Genomic DNA, 21,489 nt, shown 5'->3' with positions numbered 1-21,489 from the left:
ATAGGTGTTACAGCGAGACTTCCTTATAGAAAGAATTTATAAGTCAGGGAAGTGAGGACTTTTCTGAGGAAATGGCCATTGGACTGAGCTCTGTCTGTTGGGTGAGAACTGACCAGGCCGAGTGGCAGAGAAGGGGGGGGGGGCACTTCCAGGAAGAAGAAACTGCATGTAAAAAAAACCCTCTAAGCCGTTGTATTCTTGGCAGGGAAAGGGGTAAAACCACTGGTGTGTCTAGAGCCAAGAGAGAAAAGAAAGGAGGAGACTGTGTGATGAAGACTGAAGAGTAAGTAAAGGAAGCCTAGACCAGGCAGGTTCTCGTAAACCATGGTTACGTACATTCAGTGGCTTCCGATGGCGCCTAAAATACAGACTTAAATTGGGAGTAGATGGGGAGGGTGTAGGACATCATCAAATTCTCCTCTCTAAAAGATCAGACTGCATTGTGGGAAATGAATGGTGTAATGTGAGAGTTGAGGCATAGCCCTTATGATAGTCCAGGTGAGAACTGTGCTACTTTAAAACTGGTTTAATCCCATCAGATTAGGGCCCTATGACCTCAATTCACCTTAAGTACCTCCTAAAGGCTTTGTATCTCTTAGTATAGAGGGTTAGGGCTTCAACATGTAAATAAGGGAGAAACGCAGTTTGCTCCATAGTAAAGGAATGGTTAATAGTTTGAATGTTCTCAGGAAGGCAAAAAAGTTGAAAATTCAACATCATACATTAGATTTATAAATTTATTGGTGACCTTAGTCAGTGCTATTTTCGTGCAGTGAAGACCTAAAATCCAGATTAGAGTAGGTTAAGGAATAAGAGATAAGAAAATGGTGATAGCAAGTATAGGGTAACTCATTAAAGTAATCAACTCCAGACTTTGAACTTAAATGAATGAGTTCAAATTTGATGGCTTCGTACTTTAGAGCAGTGGTCCCCAACCTTTTTTGGGCCAAGGACCGGTTTAATGTCAGAAAACATTTTCACGGACCAGCCTTTAGGGTGGGCGGATAAATGTATCACGTGACCAAGACAAGCATCAAGAGTGAGTCTTAGACGGATGTAACAGAGGGAATCTGTTCATTTTTTTAAAATAAAACATTGTTCAGACTTAAATAAAAATAAAACGGAAATAATGTAAGGTATTTATTCTTTCTCTGCGGACCGGTACCAGTCCGCGGCCCTGGGGGTTGGGGCACTGCTTTAGAGTAACCTTTGCAATTCCAAATCCCATACCAGAATTCAGTCTCTCCGTGCGTGCAAGCTGACTTCTTTCTCCCTTTGAAAAGATGAATTTGTGTTTGTGAACCCAATCTAAAGAATACCCTTATGGTAGCTCTTCAAAACATCAGTCTGTCCCCTAACACTTTCTTTCCCTTGAGAAATTGGAAGATATGACGAGCAGCTCTTTACTTAATTAAATATGAGGAAACTTCATGCTCTAAATATGTAGCTCTCCTAGACAGTTATTACTGTACATCTTCAGGACTTGTTGAGTATTCTGAAGTATTAGATAAATGGGCATTAACCTGGAGAATCATGACAGAATTACAACCCAAGAGTTAGTATGCATGGTAGGGTCATAGATCACAGGCCCTGAAGACTTCCACTTATTAATTCTGTGACCTAGATAAGTCACTTTACTTCTTTGAGACTCAATGGGTGGTTATTAGAATTGAATGAGGTAATAATGTAAAAAAGGCTTTGGCATAGTGCCTGACATACAGCAACTGCTCCATATATATTTTCAGACCCGTCTTAATCACACTAAAATTTATTGTTTCCTGCACTTTGGCTAGCACACAGTGCATTGTCTGTATGACAGAAATGACCCCAGTGCATCTCCAGGAATAAGTAAAACAAGTTGAAATTATTAGAGCTGGATTTTTTAAATTTTTTTTCTTTTCTTTTATTTTTTTTTCATTTTTCCGAAGTTGGAAACGGGGAGGCAGTCAGACAGACTCCCGCATGTGCCCAACCGGGATACACCTGGCATGCCCACCAGGGGGTGATGTAGAGCTGGATTTTTAAAAAATTATTTTTGTTAGAATTATCAGTAACCATTCATTTAAATCACAAATGATAATTGAACTTCCATAGCCAACAGAAGATTTTCATCTTTTATACTTTGTAAGTGCGTGGATTCTGTAAACTTCCATTCAGATGGAACACAGAGGCAGGCTCCCTCTTAGGGTGGATGGAATCCCTGAAATACTAAAAATCGGCTTTGACGTCTAGATAATCATCTCAGCACCCCTTGCCCTTGCTCACTGTTCACCCACCACCTAGGTGCGATGAGTACCTCTCTTCCAGCTTCTTTCTTCTTTCACCAAAACATGCAGTGTTAGACTAAGCCTTCACGTTTGTGTGTAGCTCTGTGTGGTGTTTAGAGCATGTTAATGAGATCTCTTTAGGTCATCAGAAATGTATAAGGTAAGCCAGGAAGATGTCGTTTTTTCTTACAGATGGGAAATTAGGCTGAAGGAAGCTAAGGCTACTTATCCAAGGTCAATGAGACATTATTATTATTAGTGTCAGAATTAGAATCCAGGTCTTTGTGTTCTTTACTCTCAAGAACACTACTGCACACAGTATTACTGAGCTTCCAGTAGAACCCTGGATATGGAAATATGGAGCCACTTTTTCAGACAATTTAAATGCTCCTGCTTCAGGTTTCTGATCATGATGTAAAGCAGAGAAAACATGAAATAAAATATTGATTAATTTGATGACAAAAAATTTAGAGTGGGTTCATGACAGAATCACCATAAGCAGGTACAACTTATGGACTAGGCAGGTTAAGAAGGGGAATGGGATTGTAAAACACAGAACAAAGGATTAATCTTAACTGCATATTACAAGGAAAAGATCGTCAATGGCAAACACAGAAAAGGAAATTCAAATGGCTTCTAAGATATGAAAATAAGCTTAACCTTCCTCATGGCAGAAGTGCAAATTAATAATGGCATGCCCTTTTCAGCTATCTTTTTCCCCCCAAATCCCTGTGTTTCATTGCATATTGGTAAGAGTGTGCAAGAAGACAAATATTTACATGCACTGTTAGAGCGTAACATGGTGCATAGTCTATGATAGACATTGGGCAAATGTGTATCAAAATTTGAAAAGCACCCTTTGACCCAGTTATCCTAACTCCTAGACATCAACTCTATAGATGCACCTGAACACATACAATAAGATTCAATACACTGATATTTTAAGCAAAAGACTGGAATATCCCCAAAGTCTATCAACTAAAGACCAACAAATTATATTGACATATCCATAGAGTGGAATTCTACATACGTAGCTGTTAGAAGAATCAGGTATCCATTGTATACAGATATGAGGCAATATGAACAAAAATGTATTTTTAAAGATTTTATTCACCAATTTTAGAAAGAGGAAAGAAAGGCAAGGGGGAGGAGTACATGCCTTGACCAGGCAAGCACAGGGTTTCGAGCCGGTGACCTCACCATTCCAGGTTGATGCTTTATCCACTGCGCCACCACAGGTCAGGCCTGAAGAAAATATCTTTTTAATTTTTTAAATTTTTTGTTTTTTCAGTTGCAGTTGACATTTCGTATTATGTATTAGTTTCAGGTGTACAGCATAGTGGTTAGACAATCATATACTTCACAATGTGTTCCCCCTGACAATTCTAGTACCCATGTGGCAGCATGGTTATTACAGTATCATTGACTGTATTTCCTGTGTTGTGAAAATATATGTATTTTTAAAGCAAGATACAGAATTGTATAGGAGGAATGAAGATAGTTGAAACGCAAATATGAATATATGTCAATATGAAGACAAGAAATTGGTTAACTAGTTGCTCCCAGAAAAGGGACTAGGGAGCAGTGAGACTTCATTGTATAATATTTCACAGTGATTTTCTAATTTTGCACACACACCAATTTTTAAAATATACAAAAGAATACATTGTTTTGAAAGTATGTCAAGAGAAGTTTAACAGTTATTAATCTCTCACTTCTTACCAATGTGTATGATTATACCACAAAGTCCTGACACTAAACCTAAATTAGTCAAAATTTTAGTTTCCAAATATAAAGGAATATTTGTTCAAAAGTCTTTGTTTGCAAATTCTTTGTCTTCCTCGGGTTTCTATTCCAAAGTGCTTTCAAGGGGGTACTCAATAAAAGTGAAATAATTTGATGGTATAACAATGGAATTTAATAGTGCTCTGGTTAATACCAGATTAATTAGTGACCCAGGTTCGTATGTTAGTCCACATACACCTGGTTAGGATACTCTAAAAAGAAGTTTGTTTTTATATTTTCCCAAACCTAAGTCCTTGTCTTCTTTAAAAAGGGGGTAGGGTTTCCTGCTAGCTCTGTTGTTCTCTCTGGCTAGCACTTCATGGGATAGCTGTGTTCTTCTATTATTAGTATTTTATACATCAGCATTGTCTAAACTTTGCACCCCAACTAGGTTTAAGTGTGTATTTGTGAAGTACGCGTGTCAACCTGTGCATTAGCACTAACATTGAGTGTTTTTCATCCCATACACATGTATAATTTTGTGCATCCCTGGAGTTTGTGTGCCCAAATTTAGAGTACACTCTCTAGAAAAGTAAAAGAAACTGCCTTTACAGTATTGCAAAGAATACTGTCGTTATTAAAGTATTATTCGGTAATGATTATACCTTTGTCAATCAAATAACAAATGGAAAACAAGTTTTTTTGATCGTGATTTGTTGCTCCACACCATCATGTTTCTTCTTTGGATTTGGATATGTGATAGATCTGTCCACCAAGGGGCCTTGATTAATATATAGAATTGTATTCTCAGAGCCTTACAGTTTCTCAAGGAAGTGTGCATCAAACGTTTTTGTTTTGTTTTGTTTGTATTTTTCTTAAGTGAGCAGCAGGGAGGCAGAGAGACAGACCCCACATGTGCCCAATGGGGATCCACCTGGCATGCCCACCAGGGGGCGATGCTCTGCCCATCTGGGGCATTGCTCCATTGCAACCAGAGCCATTCTAGAGCCTGAGGCAGAGGCCATGGAGCCATCCTCAGCACCCAGACCACCTTGCTCCAATGGAGCCTTGGCTGTGGTAAGGGAAGAGAGAGATAGAGAAAAAGGAGAGGGGGAAGGGTGGAGAAGTAGATGGGCGCCTCTCCTGTGTGCCCTGGTGGGGAATTGAACCCAGGACTTCCACACACTAGGCTGACGCTCTACCACTGAGCAAACCGGCCAGGACCATTTTTGTTTTGAGGACACAAATAATAAAAACATGAAGACTAGAGTCCTTGGAGAAAGGAAAAACATTACTACTTTATCTGAGCATTGCTTACTTGAAAAACCAAACTTGAGGTCCATGAAGGGTATAACGGCCTAATAGTAATCAATGTTAATATTTTTAGAAATCAGATAAGATTTCTGATATGAGTGAAAATATTGGTTTGTATCTCTAATTTGTCACATATCTGCCATGACTTACTTTAAATGCAATCCTATTAGTCATATCTCTGTTTTGGCTTTTTGAAGTGATTTACTCTTTAATGAGTACTCTTCTAACTAGCTGAGTTTGTCAGTTTGTTTCATATCCATGAAAACGGTCATCCAGTGGAACTGGGATGGTTTGCCTGGGAGAACTCGGGGAGAACATCATGGCTGTTAAAATCCAGTCTAACAGGTTCAAGCTCCCTGGCTGATTGAGTGGTCAGTCAGCCAGTTGGTTGAAGGTACAAGGGAGGGATCGGGAAAATGCTACTGAAGTCTGGGTGCTGCTTCATTTACCACCTTCAACAAGTCACTGAAACTCTAGTTACACCACTCCTTTCCCCCTAATGGGATCATAGACCCCTGGGGCTGGGGAGAGCTGAGGAATGATGTCCAACCAAGCTAATCAACTAGATATCAAATAAGCTAGTGTATAGCAAGCTATTAGTCTATAAACATAAAGTTCACATCCGAAGATCTGAATTGACTGTCACTAAGGCTTGTGATTACATGTGCATTGCATGTTGTGTGGATTCTCAAGTTTCTGTGGGGAAATATTTTCATCAGAAGATCTAGTAGACAGGCATAAGGGAGAGAGTAAGGACTGTATCCAGTTCCGGCTCAGGGACTATAACCTCAGGCATACGTGTACTTAACTCTCCAGGACTCACTTTTGTCCTTTATTATGAGGATAAGTATACTAACCTTGCTTACTTGTTAGGAAATTTAAATGAGATATAGTACATATGAATGTGCCTCGAATGTAGCAGGCATTCACTAAAGGTTAGTTCCTTCTCATCTCAAAGTGGCTCTGATCCTTGATAGGTTAAAGGAAAAGTTACAAGGGGTGACTCCTGCCTGACCAGGCAGTGGCGCAGTGGAGAGTATCGGACTGGGATGTGGAAGACCCAGGTTCGAGACCCCAAGGTCGCCAGCTTGAGCGCGGGCTCCTCTGGTTTGAGCAAAACTCACCAGCTTGCACCCAAGGTCGCTGGCTCGAGCAAGGGGTCACTCAGTCTGCTGTAGCTCCCTGGTCAAGGCACATATGGGAAATCAATCAATGAACAACTAAGGAGCCGCAATGAAGAATTGATATTTCTCATCTCTCTCCCTTCCTGTCTGTCTGTCCCTCACTCTCTGACTCTCTCTCTCTGCCACAAAAGGGGGGGGGGTGGTTCCTGCCAAACTCAGTTCTGATGTATTCTGATGAAATCTGTATATGCAGTGAAGATTTTTTTATCCAGTCGTATCTGAGTGACCAACTTCTCAAGTATCTGGCTTACATATGTATTCAGTTCAATAAGGAGACAGGAGCAAAAAAAAAAAAAAAAAAAAAAAAAAAAAATCATACTTTAAGGATGATAAATGCTCTGTCCACTCTAATGTTGAGTGGTCTCAACAATAAAACGACTGAATTTTTTTTACAAGGTTGATCATTCCTTTGAAATTGAAATAAAACTGAAATGCTTTACACTTTTTTTTCCAGCGTGCTACAAATGAAAACTGATGAGAAACTGAATTTGTCTGATGGGAACACAGCAAGTTGCCCTTTGAGCCCCATTAAGATGTGCCTTAATCGTCCCATTGAATGGAATCTGAATTTGACAGCAGCATCTCTAGCAAGCTGTACAGTTCATAACCAAAATCTCAAAAGTGAAGAGAAATAGATTGCAGTTCTTCTTGCACTATCCTTACTTTGTACGTCAATACTCTTTCTGAACAATAAGCATTTATCAATTGACCTTGAAATATTTCTAGTCCTGTGATTTGTCTTTATATTAAATCATAGCATTAATCACTTTGATAATATTCTTTGTATGTTTTTTACATGTTTTACATCAGACCTTGTGGAATTTTGCAGTACAGATGGATTTTCATGTTCCTCTTTTTAATGGTATTTTGTGAATTTTTTATGCCCTAAGTTTAAATACATAATTGTCCCCAGTTCTATTTCTGTGCACAAAGTTTTAATATATAACACATTACATGGTTTAGAAGGCTAGCGCTGTAAAGATTTGTGATGATGACCTGACATATGAACAGTTGTATTAACAGGTGGATACCAACTACCTCGAAGTAAATTGGTGAAAGACAAAGGTATCTCTTAGAAGTATATCTTTTTCAAAGTTATATATGTATAGAAAAATTGATCATAGCTTATCATCAAGTAGCATGTTTCCATTCATAGGAGAATTTGACCTGACCGGTTTTCTTTCTCTGTACTTTTCAACTCTGCAAGTCTGGGCTGTAAGAACAGCGGCACAATTGCATGTGTACTCTTCAGCGAGCCTATGCCTCTTACAGACAAAAATACTGCCTGGGTTTCTGGACGTTACCAGTTTTGAATGAAAAATGAATGGTAAATGGATTTACATCTATTGATTTTATTGTATGTTAGCCATTGTATTTTAAAGTGTAAAAGGGATTTTTTTTTTAACCAGGATATTCCCTACCTTTAACTCTTATAGTGCAAAAAGTATCGCTTCCGCAATGGCTTGTGTGATGTGTCAGAAACTTGAATAGTAAGAATACTAAAGGTTTGGTGCTTAATTTATTTCTCCCAGCCAGATAAAGAAAGCTTGGACATGGTGGTCCATGTGAGTACGCAAGGACGTAGCTCCTTTCCTTTGGATAGCCTGCCTAGGAGGTAAATGGAATTTAGTTTGATGACATTTTAAGTCCTTATTTCTCCTTACCCCCTCCCCCCAAAATAATTTATTTTTAAAACAAGGATTTGAACAACAAAAAAAGACTTGCATAAAGAACTTGAAGCACAGGAAAAGACACAGAGCCAACAGAGTGAAATCATCTATTTTTCATTGTTTTATATCACCACCACATCTGCCTTTTCCTTTTGCTTATAATAAGCATTCTTACTTTGTAACTTTCGGACTCCTTTTATACTTCTAAGTTTTATACAGCACGTGTATATGTATGTAATATAGCGATTTGGTTCTAAAAAGCACAACAGTCGTTAACTTTAGCTCCATCTTAGAACATCACTTTGATAAATGGCCTCTCGTAAATAAAGCACAAGTATTAAAACATCCAATGTTAGGGCATTTCTAGTCTGATGAGTAAAGAGAAAAGGTAATTATTAGATGGATAAGATGTATTGTTGGGTGTTGCAGAAGGAAAGGGGACTGATTTCATACCGTGTATGTTTCATAAGTCAGGCAAGTGCCAATTTCAGAAGATAAATGAAATCGACAATGAATAGCGCCCATGATTAGTATATAGAGGACTTCCTGTCACATTCTTTTCTCATTAGTATTGTTTGCCCACAATAAATGTTATTGTTATGCCAAAAACATAGAAAGCAAGTCCATGTTTCACCCTTTGAGTAGTGAGTTATTTGTTAACCCTTTGAGTGAGGACATACATGAACGTTCGTACCACTCAAAGGGGTAATATGAGCGTGTGAACACCTCCCCAGCCCAGGAAACACCATCACACACAAGCAAACTAGGGCTCTCGTGCAAATATTTTAGAAAGAGAAATTACCCTGCAGGTAGCATGATCAGAAATGTCTTTAGTATAAGAAATGTAAGTTATCAGAATGAGAACTGTTGAACTGGAATGCTGGTAGTGTGGTTCATGATACGTCCTCCTTCCTGGAAGTGAGCTCATTTCTAGCAAGTCTGTGGGACTTCATTAGCCCTCGAGATGGTGCTTTTTACATAGGTTCTGAGATTGAAAATCTGTTCAACTACATTGTAACCAGCCCTTCTAGTCATAAACTTCTCAAATGCTAACCATTAGCTAGTTCTACCAGTGCCGTGATTTTAAGCATGTTCCTAGCATCACCTGGAAAGCCTGTTTGAGAAGCAGTCCCTAGGCCCACCAGAGATTCTGGTGATACCCCTGGGACTGACGCGGACACTGTGTGGAGCACACTGACAGACACAGTCCTCCGGCTTCAGTACAGGCCAAAGGAACGTGGAATCACACAGCAGAACGTCCGGCTAGACATCAGGCAAAGTGTTTCAAATTTTAACACAAGGTTAAGTTTATTAAAGCAAAGAACTGAAAATAATTGTAAAGACATTTGTAAAAGGACTCCCGCCATCATTTCTCCTAACCGACGTCTTCACTGAGCAGCTGCTCGAGGTTCAGTTTACTTTTTGCCAGTGCTGCTGTCTTGGCCCGTCTTGGTAATCTCATCCGCATTTCTGACTGTGGCTCTGGAACGTCACGATCACTAAACAGATGTGGAAAAGACACCAACTTAAATACAAGCTTTAAAACCACAGTTTATTTATAAATAAAACTTTCTTTGTTTCTGACTCTCATTCTATCAGTGTGTAATTGATACCCCAATTCCACTAAGCCTGAAACTACAGTCTCAAACAAAGCCAAAAACTGGTTACCCGGCAAACTGAAATCATGGAAAACCTAGCTAAACCTGGTGTTGTACAGAAGGAAAGGAGGAAAAAAAAAACACAAACTTTTGTAATGAAGGATGTAATTAAACAAGGTTCACAACTGCCCAAGAGTTTTTTTGGAGAACACAGAAATGGTAGGAAAAAAATGTTCTCTTAATTTGGGCAATAAATTACTAAAACACTGTAAACAGCATGGTTCCAAAAAGATTTTTAAATTTATTACAGTAATGTACTGAAAACATAACACAGTTTTGCCAATGAATAAATGAATGCAAGGCAGCTACAGCCTTCAGCTTCCACCAGTGGCTAATTGGCAGAAACCAAATACAAACACTATAACAGTGTTTTCCAACTACTGGTCCGTGAAAGAGTGAACCACCCTGATGTATGAAAATTATGAAGTCTATAATCATGGGTCTATAATCTTCACACAACATTAGGGTGCTTAACTTTCACAGACCAGTGGTTGGAAACCACTGCACTATACCCCTAATATGTCCAAATTATAGGCAGAATTATTCTATCATTGTAAATGTAGAGAAGCCATATCTTAATCTCAAGAGTCGCTAATTCAAATTAGAGTCACATACACATGATCGTGTAATTAGAACACATGGAAATATAAATTGAAAGAACATACTATCAAGATGACTACCTTGTAATAAAGACCATGCCAACTAATAGGAAAAGCAAATAAGCTATAGGAGGTCAAAATGCTTTTGATAATGGAATCCAAGACATAGCTATGAGTTTTCACTGATTACCTTGTTATATACTGAGGTTCACTGTCATGTAGAACACAGACATTAGGAAAACAATTTTTCCTAATTTTAGACACAAAGTAGACCTCTACATACTCTACACATGGAGTACCTTTCCGAGTCAGCCTCAGAAGTCCATCGTCTCCTGGTAATTCTGCCTGACGCTGTCACTTTCCTTCGACCTTAAAGATAGTTCAGTATCAAAATTGTTAATTGCTTATTTTTTAAAATCAGTTTCTGGGCTACCTAAATTCTTTACATTTCTTCTGCAACACATCGCCTCCTAAGTTCCCAGCTACCCTGTACCAACTATCAACACCACAGAGAGAAAGAACTTCTACACAAGATGAAAAAGTTATCAATTTCTTTTGTAAACTCTGATAACAGGCAAGGGAAAATATGAAGGAAAATTTTAATTAAATGTAATTATAGGCAAGAAGTATGTGGAAAATATGCTTTATAAAGAAAGTATCTCTATTAGGGCTGTAGTACGAAGTATATGGAGGAGCTAATGAAAATTTATAGTACAAAGATAGGCAGGTTAATCCCATAAAACAGGTCCTTAAGAAATAGAACTTTAATCAGTAAGTAATGGCTTCTTGTACAATAATCAAACATATACCTGGTCAATTCAAATGTGTTCTAAAACATATTTCAGTATAAATATTAAGAGCCTTAATATGTCAGGTGTTGCAAAAATTCTGCAAGGTTAAGAATATAAAGTTTGGCAGGTTCCATCTGTGATAACAATATGTATATATATGTATATATATATATATATAAATTTTGAGCTATCAAAAAAAGGCAGTGTTTTACTGGGATAGTATCTGACTAAAAGCAATCTTATCAAAATCATATTGTTCAGTATAATAATCTGGTTGAAATTTGTAAACCCTACTTATTCATGAGACTTATTGGTTTTTCCCTCCCGAAACCTTATAATACATATTTGCTTTTAAACTTCTAATATCATTATCCACAAGAAAATATCCAACAATTGGGACTAATTTGGGATATCCAGCAATTAGCATTTAGTAATTGACTAGCTACAAAACGATATCATGGACATATTCCATTTAGAAAAATATTAAATCTGTATAGAAAAAGGCCTCGAAAAACATTTTTCAAGGATTAAAATAATAGTTGACTCATGGATGATATTATTGGTGTTCTTTACATTGGTATGGTTGGATGGATTTCCGTAATAATGCACTGCTTTTGAAATAAAATAATAAAACAATAAAAATATCTTGATTTACAGACTTTTTCTCCAAGTGATCGCCTAATAGTCAACATTTACATTATTCCAACAAATCCTCTATTGTTGGATATCCCTCAGAAAATAAATTATGTTGGAGAAATATGAAATAAAATGTGAAAAAGGAAAACAGAAACCCAGAAAAAGCGACAAGACTGCTTAATCATTTAAGAACAGAACACCACTTGACCAGGCGGTGGCGCAGTGGACGGAGCAGCAGACTGGGATGCGGAGGACCCAGGTTCCAAACCCCAGGGTCATTGGCTTGAGCTCAGGCTCATCTGGTTTGAGCAAGGCTCACCTTGAGCCCAAGGTCACTGGCTTGAGCAAGGGGTCACTCGTTCTGCTGTAGCCCCCCAGTCAAGGCACATAAGAGAAAGCAATCAATGAACAACTAAGGAGACTAAGGAGCCACAATGAAGAATTGATGCTTCTCATCTCTCTCCCTTCCTGTCTGTCCCTATTTATCCCTCTCTCTGACTCTCTGTCTCTGTCAAAAAAAGAACAGAACACCAAAATCTGATAATAGAAAATCATCATTGATCATTTGCTAATAAAAATCAACTTAACCCAAATAATCTTTTGCAACAGATCTTTTGTATCATATTTCTAACAAAGGCACTCAGAGCAACGCTAATATTTTAGATTACAAGACAAAACCTAATTATCAGCTGAAAGAATTAAGAAGCAAAAAATACCTAAGACATCTGTCCCTAGGGAAACAAAGGTAAGGACTTGCAAAGTAGTTCACTAGAAAACAAAACTGAAAGGTTTATACAGAGCTAATCAACCCGCACACACCTCTGTTAGTCTTCGGCTGAGTGGTTTTTGACGCTCCGGTTGCTTTTACATTCTTAAGAGGCGTTATAAATAATTCTTTATTCTTTTCTATTAAAGGAGACAATGCAACAATGTGAATAAAAAATAGCTTCATGAATTATTTTAAATGGTCTTTCCAAGTCAATTTTTCATAAAACAGAAATGACAACCAGTCCCATTAGCAGCTATTGAAAATGTATCATAAATCAGTGTTCCAGAAAATGTGAATACTGGCAAGTAAGCAAGCAAAACTCCTAGGAAAAAAGTCTGTATGGTCATATGGTGAGAAATGTACACACAAAAAAAATTATAAAAGTAGAACAAACACTTAGCAATTATACGTGGTTCTCAAGGGGATTAATTAGAAAAATTTCCTTTCCGTTTCTGAAACCCAACCGCATGTTATAGGAAAAAAACTTCGTCTCAGGAAAGATGACAGGAAGAGTCATGAATATTCAGATGTGCATGTTGTTACCGTCTCCGCTGTCCCAGGTCCTTGCTGTCGCCTTGGTACCAGCATCTGGTGCCGCCACAGCTTGGTCACCAGATTCTTGAGTTCCTTTTTCTAACTGAAGTTTGATTTTCTCCAAAGCTCTCTGACATATCCTATCTTTTACTTGCTATGACAAAAAACATTAACATTTTTTAAATACAGGATTTTCTAATATTTCAAAAAAGCAACATGCTAATATCAAGTTGTTTTAAAACATTCAAAAATTTTATTAAATTTATGAAGGAAATATTTACTTCAAATGAGCAAAGCCATTGTGCTAACATGTAAAACTTAATACAACCATGTAAATTTTACTTTGATAAAAATATATAAATAAGAGTCTTTAGAAACTGCCTTACCTCCAACATCTCATTCAACAGAACCAAAAGATCTTGAGCAACATTGCTACTGAGTTCCAAGGAACTCAAGGCTTTTGTATAGACCCGAACTTCTGGTGAACATGGACATGTTAAGATCTCATTGCAAATTTTTATAGCCAAATTGTCGTGAACTGTTAAGGCCTAGAAAATCAAGATAAAAATCTTTGTAAATTAAAAATGGGATGATTACAATACAGTCCTACACATCTAACCAACATTTACAACTAATTATCTTGCCATAATCCAAGAAACAAAATGTCTAAAACCAAATGGAACATATTCCTCCCAAAATGAGCTCCCCAACCTAACTGGCAGCTGAAATTAATTACACACTTACTTTCAATGTGGTGACAAGCTTGACCAAAGGACATTAAAGGATTAAAAACCCAGAGTACATTTTATTTATGGGACAGTTTAAATTTATCTTCTTTGAATTAAAAACAAAACTAAGCTTGAGGAAAGTTTCATTCTTTGAATTCTCCTTCCTCCTATCAGAAATAGAGCAGGTCAGCTAACATCAGAAGACTCTCAATGAGTCCTCGATAACACATAGGTCATTATTCAGAAAGATGAACAGCCAATAGTAGGAGAGGAGGGGTAGTGAGGGTGATGAAATTTTGGTAATTTTTCAGCAGCAAACATGTCGGCACTGATTGCTTCTATGTCCGCATTTCCCAAAGTAACTTTTCTTTTTTCTTACTTTATATTATGGATTAACACATAGACCAGAAATTTCAAGATCAAAATGTAGCTTCTATTTCAAGGAATCTATCAGAGGGACTATTTTATCAAACAAACAAAAACAGTGACCTGCATTCTAAATCATCATCCTGACCACTCAGAGGCCAGCACACTCACCCACCTGATAATCTTGGGAGTTCTTGGCCTGAGGATTCAATCCACTTGGTCTTGTCAAATCTACAAGTAACTCCGTAACATTAGCGATATCTACTTCAGCTAAAGGAGAAGATGCAGGAGCATTGAGCAGTGTTTGCAGAGTTGGAAAAAAGGCTTCTTCAAAACACTCCTGGTTGGTCCTATTGAAAAACAATTTGAAAGTAAACTGGCAAAGAAATAGCACATGATTCTTAAAAATATATTCTGTCTCAAATTCACCCCATCAAGACAGTACATTTTCATCCCGGAAAGAGCCAAATGATTCAAGTAGATAACATTTAGGTAAGTTCTTCCATTCATCACTTCTCAATGAAGAAAAAGAATAAACAACAAAAGGATGCTACAGACGTGACCCCGGGGGAGTGAAGTTCACTTCCAGTCAGATTTCGATTTACGGCCATGACTCAAGCACCTGCTCGCATAAGCAAACATCGGGAAAAACACGCCGAGACAGTGTCGAAGTCGCACGTCCTCCTCGGTCACAGGATTGTACCAGGACAAGAGGAGACGAGACAGAATCCTGCTGCTGACCAGGAGCCCGGAGAACATCAGCTTGGCCAGCCCTTCCGCGGCTCCTGTCCGCAGTTCAGACACCTATGACAAATGACTTGCGTTAAAAAAAGTCTTTTATTTGTATTTCCTTTGTAAACCTTAAAACGTGGCCTGTCCTGCAATATATTTATATGAACTATCCAGAAATCATACAGGTTATTATTTATCATGACTTTTTTAAAGCACATAAGATTTTGTTTCCTCTTTTAGGTTCCATTTATGTTATGTTATTAGTCTAGCTGTTAAAACTTCAATTCCCTTAGAATTCTTTGGAAAATAGTGTTGATAAGGACATGGAAAAACTGGAACCCATGTACATTGTTGGTGGAAACATAAATAGTTCAGCTGCTGTGGAAACAGTTGGGCAGGTCCTCAAAGACTTAGACAAAAAAATTACCATACGACACCACAAAACTCCTAGAAGAAAACAGAGAATAAGGTCCTTGACGTAAGTCTTGTGATTTTTTGGATTTGACACCAAAAGCAAAGAAAACAAAAGTAGAACTAAACAAGTGGGACTCCATCAAACTGAAAAGCTTCTGCCCAGCAGAGGAAATCATCACCAAAGAAAGACAACATAAAAAACGAGAGAAAATATTTGCAAATTATATATCCAATAAGAGGTTAATATCCAAAATATATAAACTCATTGAACTCAATAATAAAAAAATAAAAATTTTTCAATTAAAAAAAATGGGCAAAGGAACAAAATAACCATTTTTCCAAAGACATACAAATGGCCAACAGGTACATGAAAAGGTACTCAACATCATAAATCATCAAGAAATTGCAAAGCAAAACCACAAAGAGCTATTACCTCTTAGAATGGCTATCATCAGAAAGACCAGAAATAACATGTATTGGCGAGAATGTAGAGAAAAGGGAAACCTTTTGCACTGTTAGTGGGAATGAAAACTGGTGTCGTAGTAACCGAAATTTGTTAAGAGTGGAACTTAAATGTTCTCACTATAAAAAATTAATAAATAAATAAGTGAGGTGTCGGATGTGTTAATTAACTAGGTTAGGGGAGATCCTATGGAGAAACAAAAGAAATTCCCATAGGACACAGTCCTCCCCTCCTAGGTATATACCCAAAAGGAGGGGCACTCCAAGCCACACACACACGTGTGCACAGCGGCACCATGCATTCCTGGTAGCCAAATGTGGAAGTAGCCCCAATATCCCTCAGTGGATGAACAGCTAAACAAATGGTGATATAAATATAAAAGGGCATATTCTTCCGCTGTAAGAAGAAATGAAGTCCTGATCCACAGCACAGCATGCATGATCCTCAGAGACTGGCCCCATGAATGAAAGCGACACAAGTCACAGAGTGTGTATGCCATTTATTTGAACTCTCCAGTGTCGTCAGATCTGTACAGACAGAGTGAGGGCGGGGTGGTCCGGGGCTGGTGGCAGGGGGAAAATGTTTTTAAAAATTAGAGGTGGTGCTTGTACTACATTGTGAGTGTACTAGATGCAAATATATTGTTCACATTAAAACTGTTAGTTCATGTATGTTAATTTTACCTCAGTAAAAAAAATCAATATAAAAAATGTTACTTAAATGTTTATATATGCTAAAATATGTAGTTCAAGAGTACCTTAAGAAGAGAGATGCAATCCATACCCAATCTTAGACCTTCCACCCACCCAATGTGAATTTATTTTAATTTATTTCTCAAGGCACTTGGGGAAAAACACTTTAAGTCATAAATCACAAAGACAGAGAAAAAGATGAAAAACTGATAGCAACCACTTTCTAATACTCATTTCATTTTTGCTTACATTTCCATTCTTGGCACATACAATTTATAGCAAGAAACTAGGTGTACTGGAAGTGAACGTAGAGTTTAATTATGATAGTCAAAAGGCGAAATTTCGAAATGTTAGCCAAGTTGAAACTTCAGCCTAACAAACAGAAATATAAAGAATACAACGTACATGCCGCACGTGCTGCCGGGGAGAGCCAGGCGGCGGCTGTTTCTCACCTCGCTGTCTAAGAAGTCAGAGAGAAGCTTCAGAACGTTCTGGGCGGTGGCTGTCACTTCTTTGGCTTCTTTTGATTCTTGCTCGTCAGTGTTTATTTCTTCTCCTTCACTTTGAACTGCTTTGGTATTTTTAGTTGTAAATGGTTCAATCCCAAATGTCATCAGCTGATCAAAGATGGCCTTTAAAGCACTTATTTTTATTGTCACATCATCAATTTGCAAAACCTACATTGAAATATCCCCCGAGAAAAAGGAATTCAGTCAATTTTTATTGTTATGCTGTATAAAATTAGCAAGTATCTTATTTTCTTAGTCTAATTTCATAAGAGGGTCAAGCACAGATAAAACATTTTTCAAAGATAATAAAAATTTTCATTTTTCAGTTATTTTTATTTATTAGTATCATAACAGTTATAGTTACTTCAGAAAAAGTTGACCGTCAAAAAAAGTCTGGAACTAGTGTCTGGCTGAATTATATTATTTGTTTCTTTTATTTAAAAAAATTAGTATGTTCAACTTTGATTTTATTGTATTATTCTTTTTTTTAATCTAGAAAACCTGTTCACTTATACTGAAATTGTCTTGAGCAATCTATCAAAACAAAAAATTACATTCTAATCAATAAAAAGCATGAGAACATCAATACTCTTTGAGGTTATCACGTTTCATTGAAAATAAATGTTTCTCTTATGAGCTCAATAAATTCAGATTTCACTTACAGTGAATTCAGTTTTCAATGAACCGGACAGGGTGGACTCCTTTATAAAAGGGGGAAACCAGAGAGCTCAACCAGCTGTGTGAGTCTATCCTGATACAGAAAACTGAATTCCTACATACCAGGTTTCAAAACCATGAAAATCAGAGCTGACTCTTTCTATTATAAAGAAATTTACTACTATCTTTAATGCACTTAAGTTTTGGTGAGTGATAAACTACTTGGCTATATATTATAGCTTAACCTTCAGAATGAATAAATTGCATATATAACTCATTTTACTTCATTTGAATCATTTACAAACAACATTTTTAATTCAAAAAGTAGACTTATTTTATTCAGGTAAATATTAGTAGCCAGTGTCTGAAAAAATTAAGTTCAGAGATTAAAGGTGTTTAAAACTAAAAACAGAAGGGTAAACTTTTAATTTTTTAAAACTTTAATTCTGTGACAAGGCTGCTCTTGACTGGTTTGATTTGAAAGAAGGTAAGATTGTGGAAGGGTCTTGATAAGAAACTCATCATCTTTCACGTCAACTGATTTTGACAACCCCTTTTCACTACAGAAAATTCTAGAGGAGCCCTCAGTACCAAGGCTCCTGGAGCTCTCTCTCAGTGGGGGATGCCTTAGTATTCAATGACTTCAGAGTGCTCCAGGACACTCCTGAGCATTCCGGTCACACTGCATTTCTTCTCTCTACAATGCCCAAACCACAGTATTATTACTGATATTATAGTTAGCAAAAATTACAGTGGTCAAAATTCACATTTCATCTTTAAAAATCAAATGAACTTAAAATATCTTCTAAAAGAGTCCTTAGGATTTCCTTTGCTGCTATACTAGAAATCTCATATAACCGTCTACCTCCAATCTCCTCTGTCATAGTTCTAACTTGACAACACCTTGTCGTTTTCAGCAACACTCATAATGGTATACAGGAAATCTTAATGAATGTCTTGCCTCATTTTTATAGCCGAAAATAACTAATTTAGCAAGCTAGATATAAATGAATCCTTACTCTCAAATGTTCTAGCAAGATTTTTCTTCCATTTAAAAAAAGGTAGCCCTTCTTCTGTGTATCTACCCCAAAATTTTAAAATATTTATTTGTAAAGATATATGCACCCCTTGTTCATTGCAGCACTATTCGTGATGGCCAAGACAAGGAAATAATAGAAGTATCCTTCAACAGACAACTGCATAAAGATGTGGTAGATATACAGTGGAATACCACTCAGCCTAAAGAGATGTTAAAATCCTGCCATTTGCAACAGCACAGATGGATCTAGAGCATGAGTCAGACAGAAAAAGTCAAGAACCATATGATTTCACCCATATGAGGGATAGAAAACTGAAAGCAACAAATGAACAAAAAGAAAAACAAAAACTCAGACACAGAAGACTGACCGTATGATGGTTACTAGAGGGAAGAGGGGTAGGGGGTATTGCAGCGTAAAGGGGGTCAAATATTTGGTGACAAAGGATTTGACTCCAGGTGGTGGCCACACAATGCAATATATAGGTGATGTATTATAGAAATGCAGAACTAAACCTATATAATTTAATTAACTGATGTCACCCCAATAAGTTTAAATTTTTTAAAGAATGCTAAAAAAAAAAAAAAAAAAAAAAAAAAGCAATAACCAGGGTCAATCGAGTGCTTCAATACCCAAATTTCTAGAAAGCCAGGAAAATGAAGTGGAAATTTTTCTGTTCCAATTTCATTTTGAAAATGTAGCATTTTACTTCCTGGGCACCTACAAGCCAGTACATTTCACAACAGTCAACAAGACTTCTTTGAGAATTACTAGCAGAATCGCTGATGTCAACTATACTGTATATTGTTTAGTTTTTCAGTTTCCTCTTCTAAAATGTAAGCTCCTATCTTATTTTTTTCTAAGCTTAGAATAATGGGCATATAATATGCACTCAATAAATTTTACTATATGATTAATTTTAAAGGTGCCTTAAATAACTGACATTTCATTCCTTTTCTACAGAGATGTCTGAATAAAAAGGAAATCAAAAGATAAAAATTGAGTCTCTAAAAGTCATGCATAATGATCATGATCCTCAATAAACATGGGAAGAAATTAAATTTATACTAAGACAAGTCCTACCTGCAGTAATAACACAAAGTGTTTACTTGCAAAATTCTGATTCTGTAGTCCACAGCAGCCCAAGCATAAAACAGCCAGGTTTCTTATTATAGGATGAATACTTATTATTCCAGGAAGAATCTAAAATGAATTAGAAAGTATAATAAATTTTACCAGGACAAGAAATGTATAGTAGTATATTAAAAACATGGTCAAAATAATTTCTGTATGATTTTGCAGATCTACATTTCCAAATTGTCTATTAACTCACAGTAGTCCATTTTCAGTTGAAAAGGTAAATATTAAATTGCTAAAACAGAAGAATATGGCCAGAGTGAAATAGTCTGATCATGAGACAACTCCCCCTCCCCCTGCTAAAACTTTCTCAATGGCTTCCCAATACCCAGAGGACAAAGATAACACTCCTTAACATGACGTACAACATACCTCACTGGGTACTCTTTCCCAGCATTATACTGTGCTACTCCTTGCTCTCTGCTTATTCTGTTGCTCTGATTATGATGCCTCCTACTCAGTGCTACCAATAGAAATATAACGGAGCCACACATGTCATTTTAAATTTTCTAGTGGTCACATTAAAGTAAAAACAGGTGAAACTACTGTAATCTTAATATATTTTCTTTCACCCAATATAACTCAAATATCATGAATCATGTAATCAATATTTACAAATGGAGATAATTGACATTTCCTTATTTGTACTAAGTCTGTAAACCCAATGTATTTTTATACTTATAACACATCTCAATTTGGACTAGTTTTTAATAGCCACATGTGGCTGGTGGCTACTGTACTGGAGAGAAAGTCTAGAACATTCTTCCCTCCTTCACATAGTTAATGTCTACTCAAATAACAGATCAAGGTCACCTTCTAGTGTCTGCAGTATTCATGTACCTAAACTCAGTAAAATGGAGATTATCTATGAAGGGTTACTTTAGTAAAAAGTCTTTTAAATATATAGTAATAAACTCCCTCACAGGACTCATATCTTTTCCTACTCTTCCTATCTATCTAGCAAGATTCCAGCAATGAAATATTCCTGCTGTTATTTCCTCTTACTATTCCAAGAATGAAGATACACAGCACCTCTTTCCAGCATAATAATTTCATACCAGGTTCTTTACATGCATCATCTTAATTTAATACTCACGATATGATTGCAGTCACTGGATTTTCTTTCACCATTTATATTTATCAGACATTTAAAATGGTCATCTTTTCATACCTCTGCACCCCAAGGAACATATTACTTATAAAACGAGGAAGGAGTGCGCGAAAATCCCTCTCCCAGAGCCGCCAGCATACCAGAGACTCAATGATGCCGTTCACGGTTGCGCTTATCCCTGTCGACGGGGCCATCTGCTTCAACAGCTCATGACACAAAATGAGACACTTCTGTAGTGTTTCAGGATCATTCTAAAATGAAACATGAAATATTCAGCATTAGTAAGAATAGCTTCGGCCCATCCCTTAAATGTTTGCTTTCTCGGGGCTTTGTGTCAGACATATTGCCTCTGCTCACACACTCTGGCAATCTCAGACAGCCATACAGCTTCACGTACCATCTGTGAGCTAGCTCAGCTGCTGTCGAAGTTTCAGATTCATATATACAACTGCTAGAAAACATTTCCTCTTATATGTTCCACAGGCTTCTCAAACTC

At 37.1% G+C, this 21,489-nt stretch overlaps 2 protein-coding genes across 10 annotated transcripts in view; one reads left to right on the top strand and one right to left on the bottom strand.

Annotated features, from left to right (window-relative positions):
* The window catches only part of LCORL (ligand dependent nuclear receptor corepressor like), a 122,460-nt gene extending 115,193 nt beyond the window's left edge, over positions 1 to 7,267 (top strand). For 6 of the 9 annotated variants that reach the window (XM_066384678.1, XM_066384687.1, XM_066384682.1 and 3 more), the window contains one exon: positions 6,945 to 7,110. In XM_066384678.1, the coding sequence (XP_066240775.1) occupies positions 6,945 to 6,965 (21 nt within the window). In that variant the 3' untranslated portion in view covers positions 6,966 to 7,110. Of the gene's footprint in view, positions 1 to 6,944 lie in introns of all 9 variants that reach the window. The other 3 variants (XM_066384679.1, XM_066384690.1, XM_066384689.1) reach the window with 2 other exon arrangements.
* Positions 7,268 to 7,412: 145 nt separating this feature from the next.
* Positions 7,413 to 21,489, bottom strand: part of NCAPG (non-SMC condensin I complex subunit G) — a 28,463-nt gene continuing 14,386 nt past the window's right edge. Inside the window, exons 12-21 of the mRNA XM_066384693.1 lie at positions 21,134 to 21,244; positions 19,829 to 19,948; positions 16,995 to 17,219; positions 14,864 to 15,045; positions 14,417 to 14,591; positions 13,534 to 13,695; positions 13,157 to 13,301; positions 12,664 to 12,750; positions 10,717 to 10,786; positions 7,413 to 9,659 (exon numbers count right to left, since the gene is read on the bottom strand). Coding sequence (XP_066240790.1) covers positions 9,536 to 9,659; positions 10,717 to 10,786; positions 12,664 to 12,750; positions 13,157 to 13,301; positions 13,534 to 13,695; positions 14,417 to 14,591; positions 14,864 to 15,045; positions 16,995 to 17,219; positions 19,829 to 19,948; positions 21,134 to 21,244 — 1,401 coding nt within the window. The 3' untranslated portion in view covers positions 7,413 to 9,535. The remainder of the gene's footprint in view (positions 9,660 to 10,716; positions 10,787 to 12,663; positions 12,751 to 13,156; positions 13,302 to 13,533; positions 13,696 to 14,416; positions 14,592 to 14,863; positions 15,046 to 16,994; positions 17,220 to 19,828; positions 19,949 to 21,133; positions 21,245 to 21,489) is intronic.

Source organism: Saccopteryx leptura, chromosome 5, assembly GCF_036850995.1.
Source record: "Saccopteryx leptura isolate mSacLep1 chromosome 5, mSacLep1_pri_phased_curated, whole genome shotgun sequence".
Classification (NCBI taxonomy): domain Eukaryota; kingdom Metazoa; phylum Chordata; class Mammalia; order Chiroptera; family Emballonuridae; genus Saccopteryx; species Saccopteryx leptura.
The sequence above is the reverse complement of the archived record's forward strand: the minus strand, read 5'-3'. Positions and strand labels throughout refer to the sequence as shown.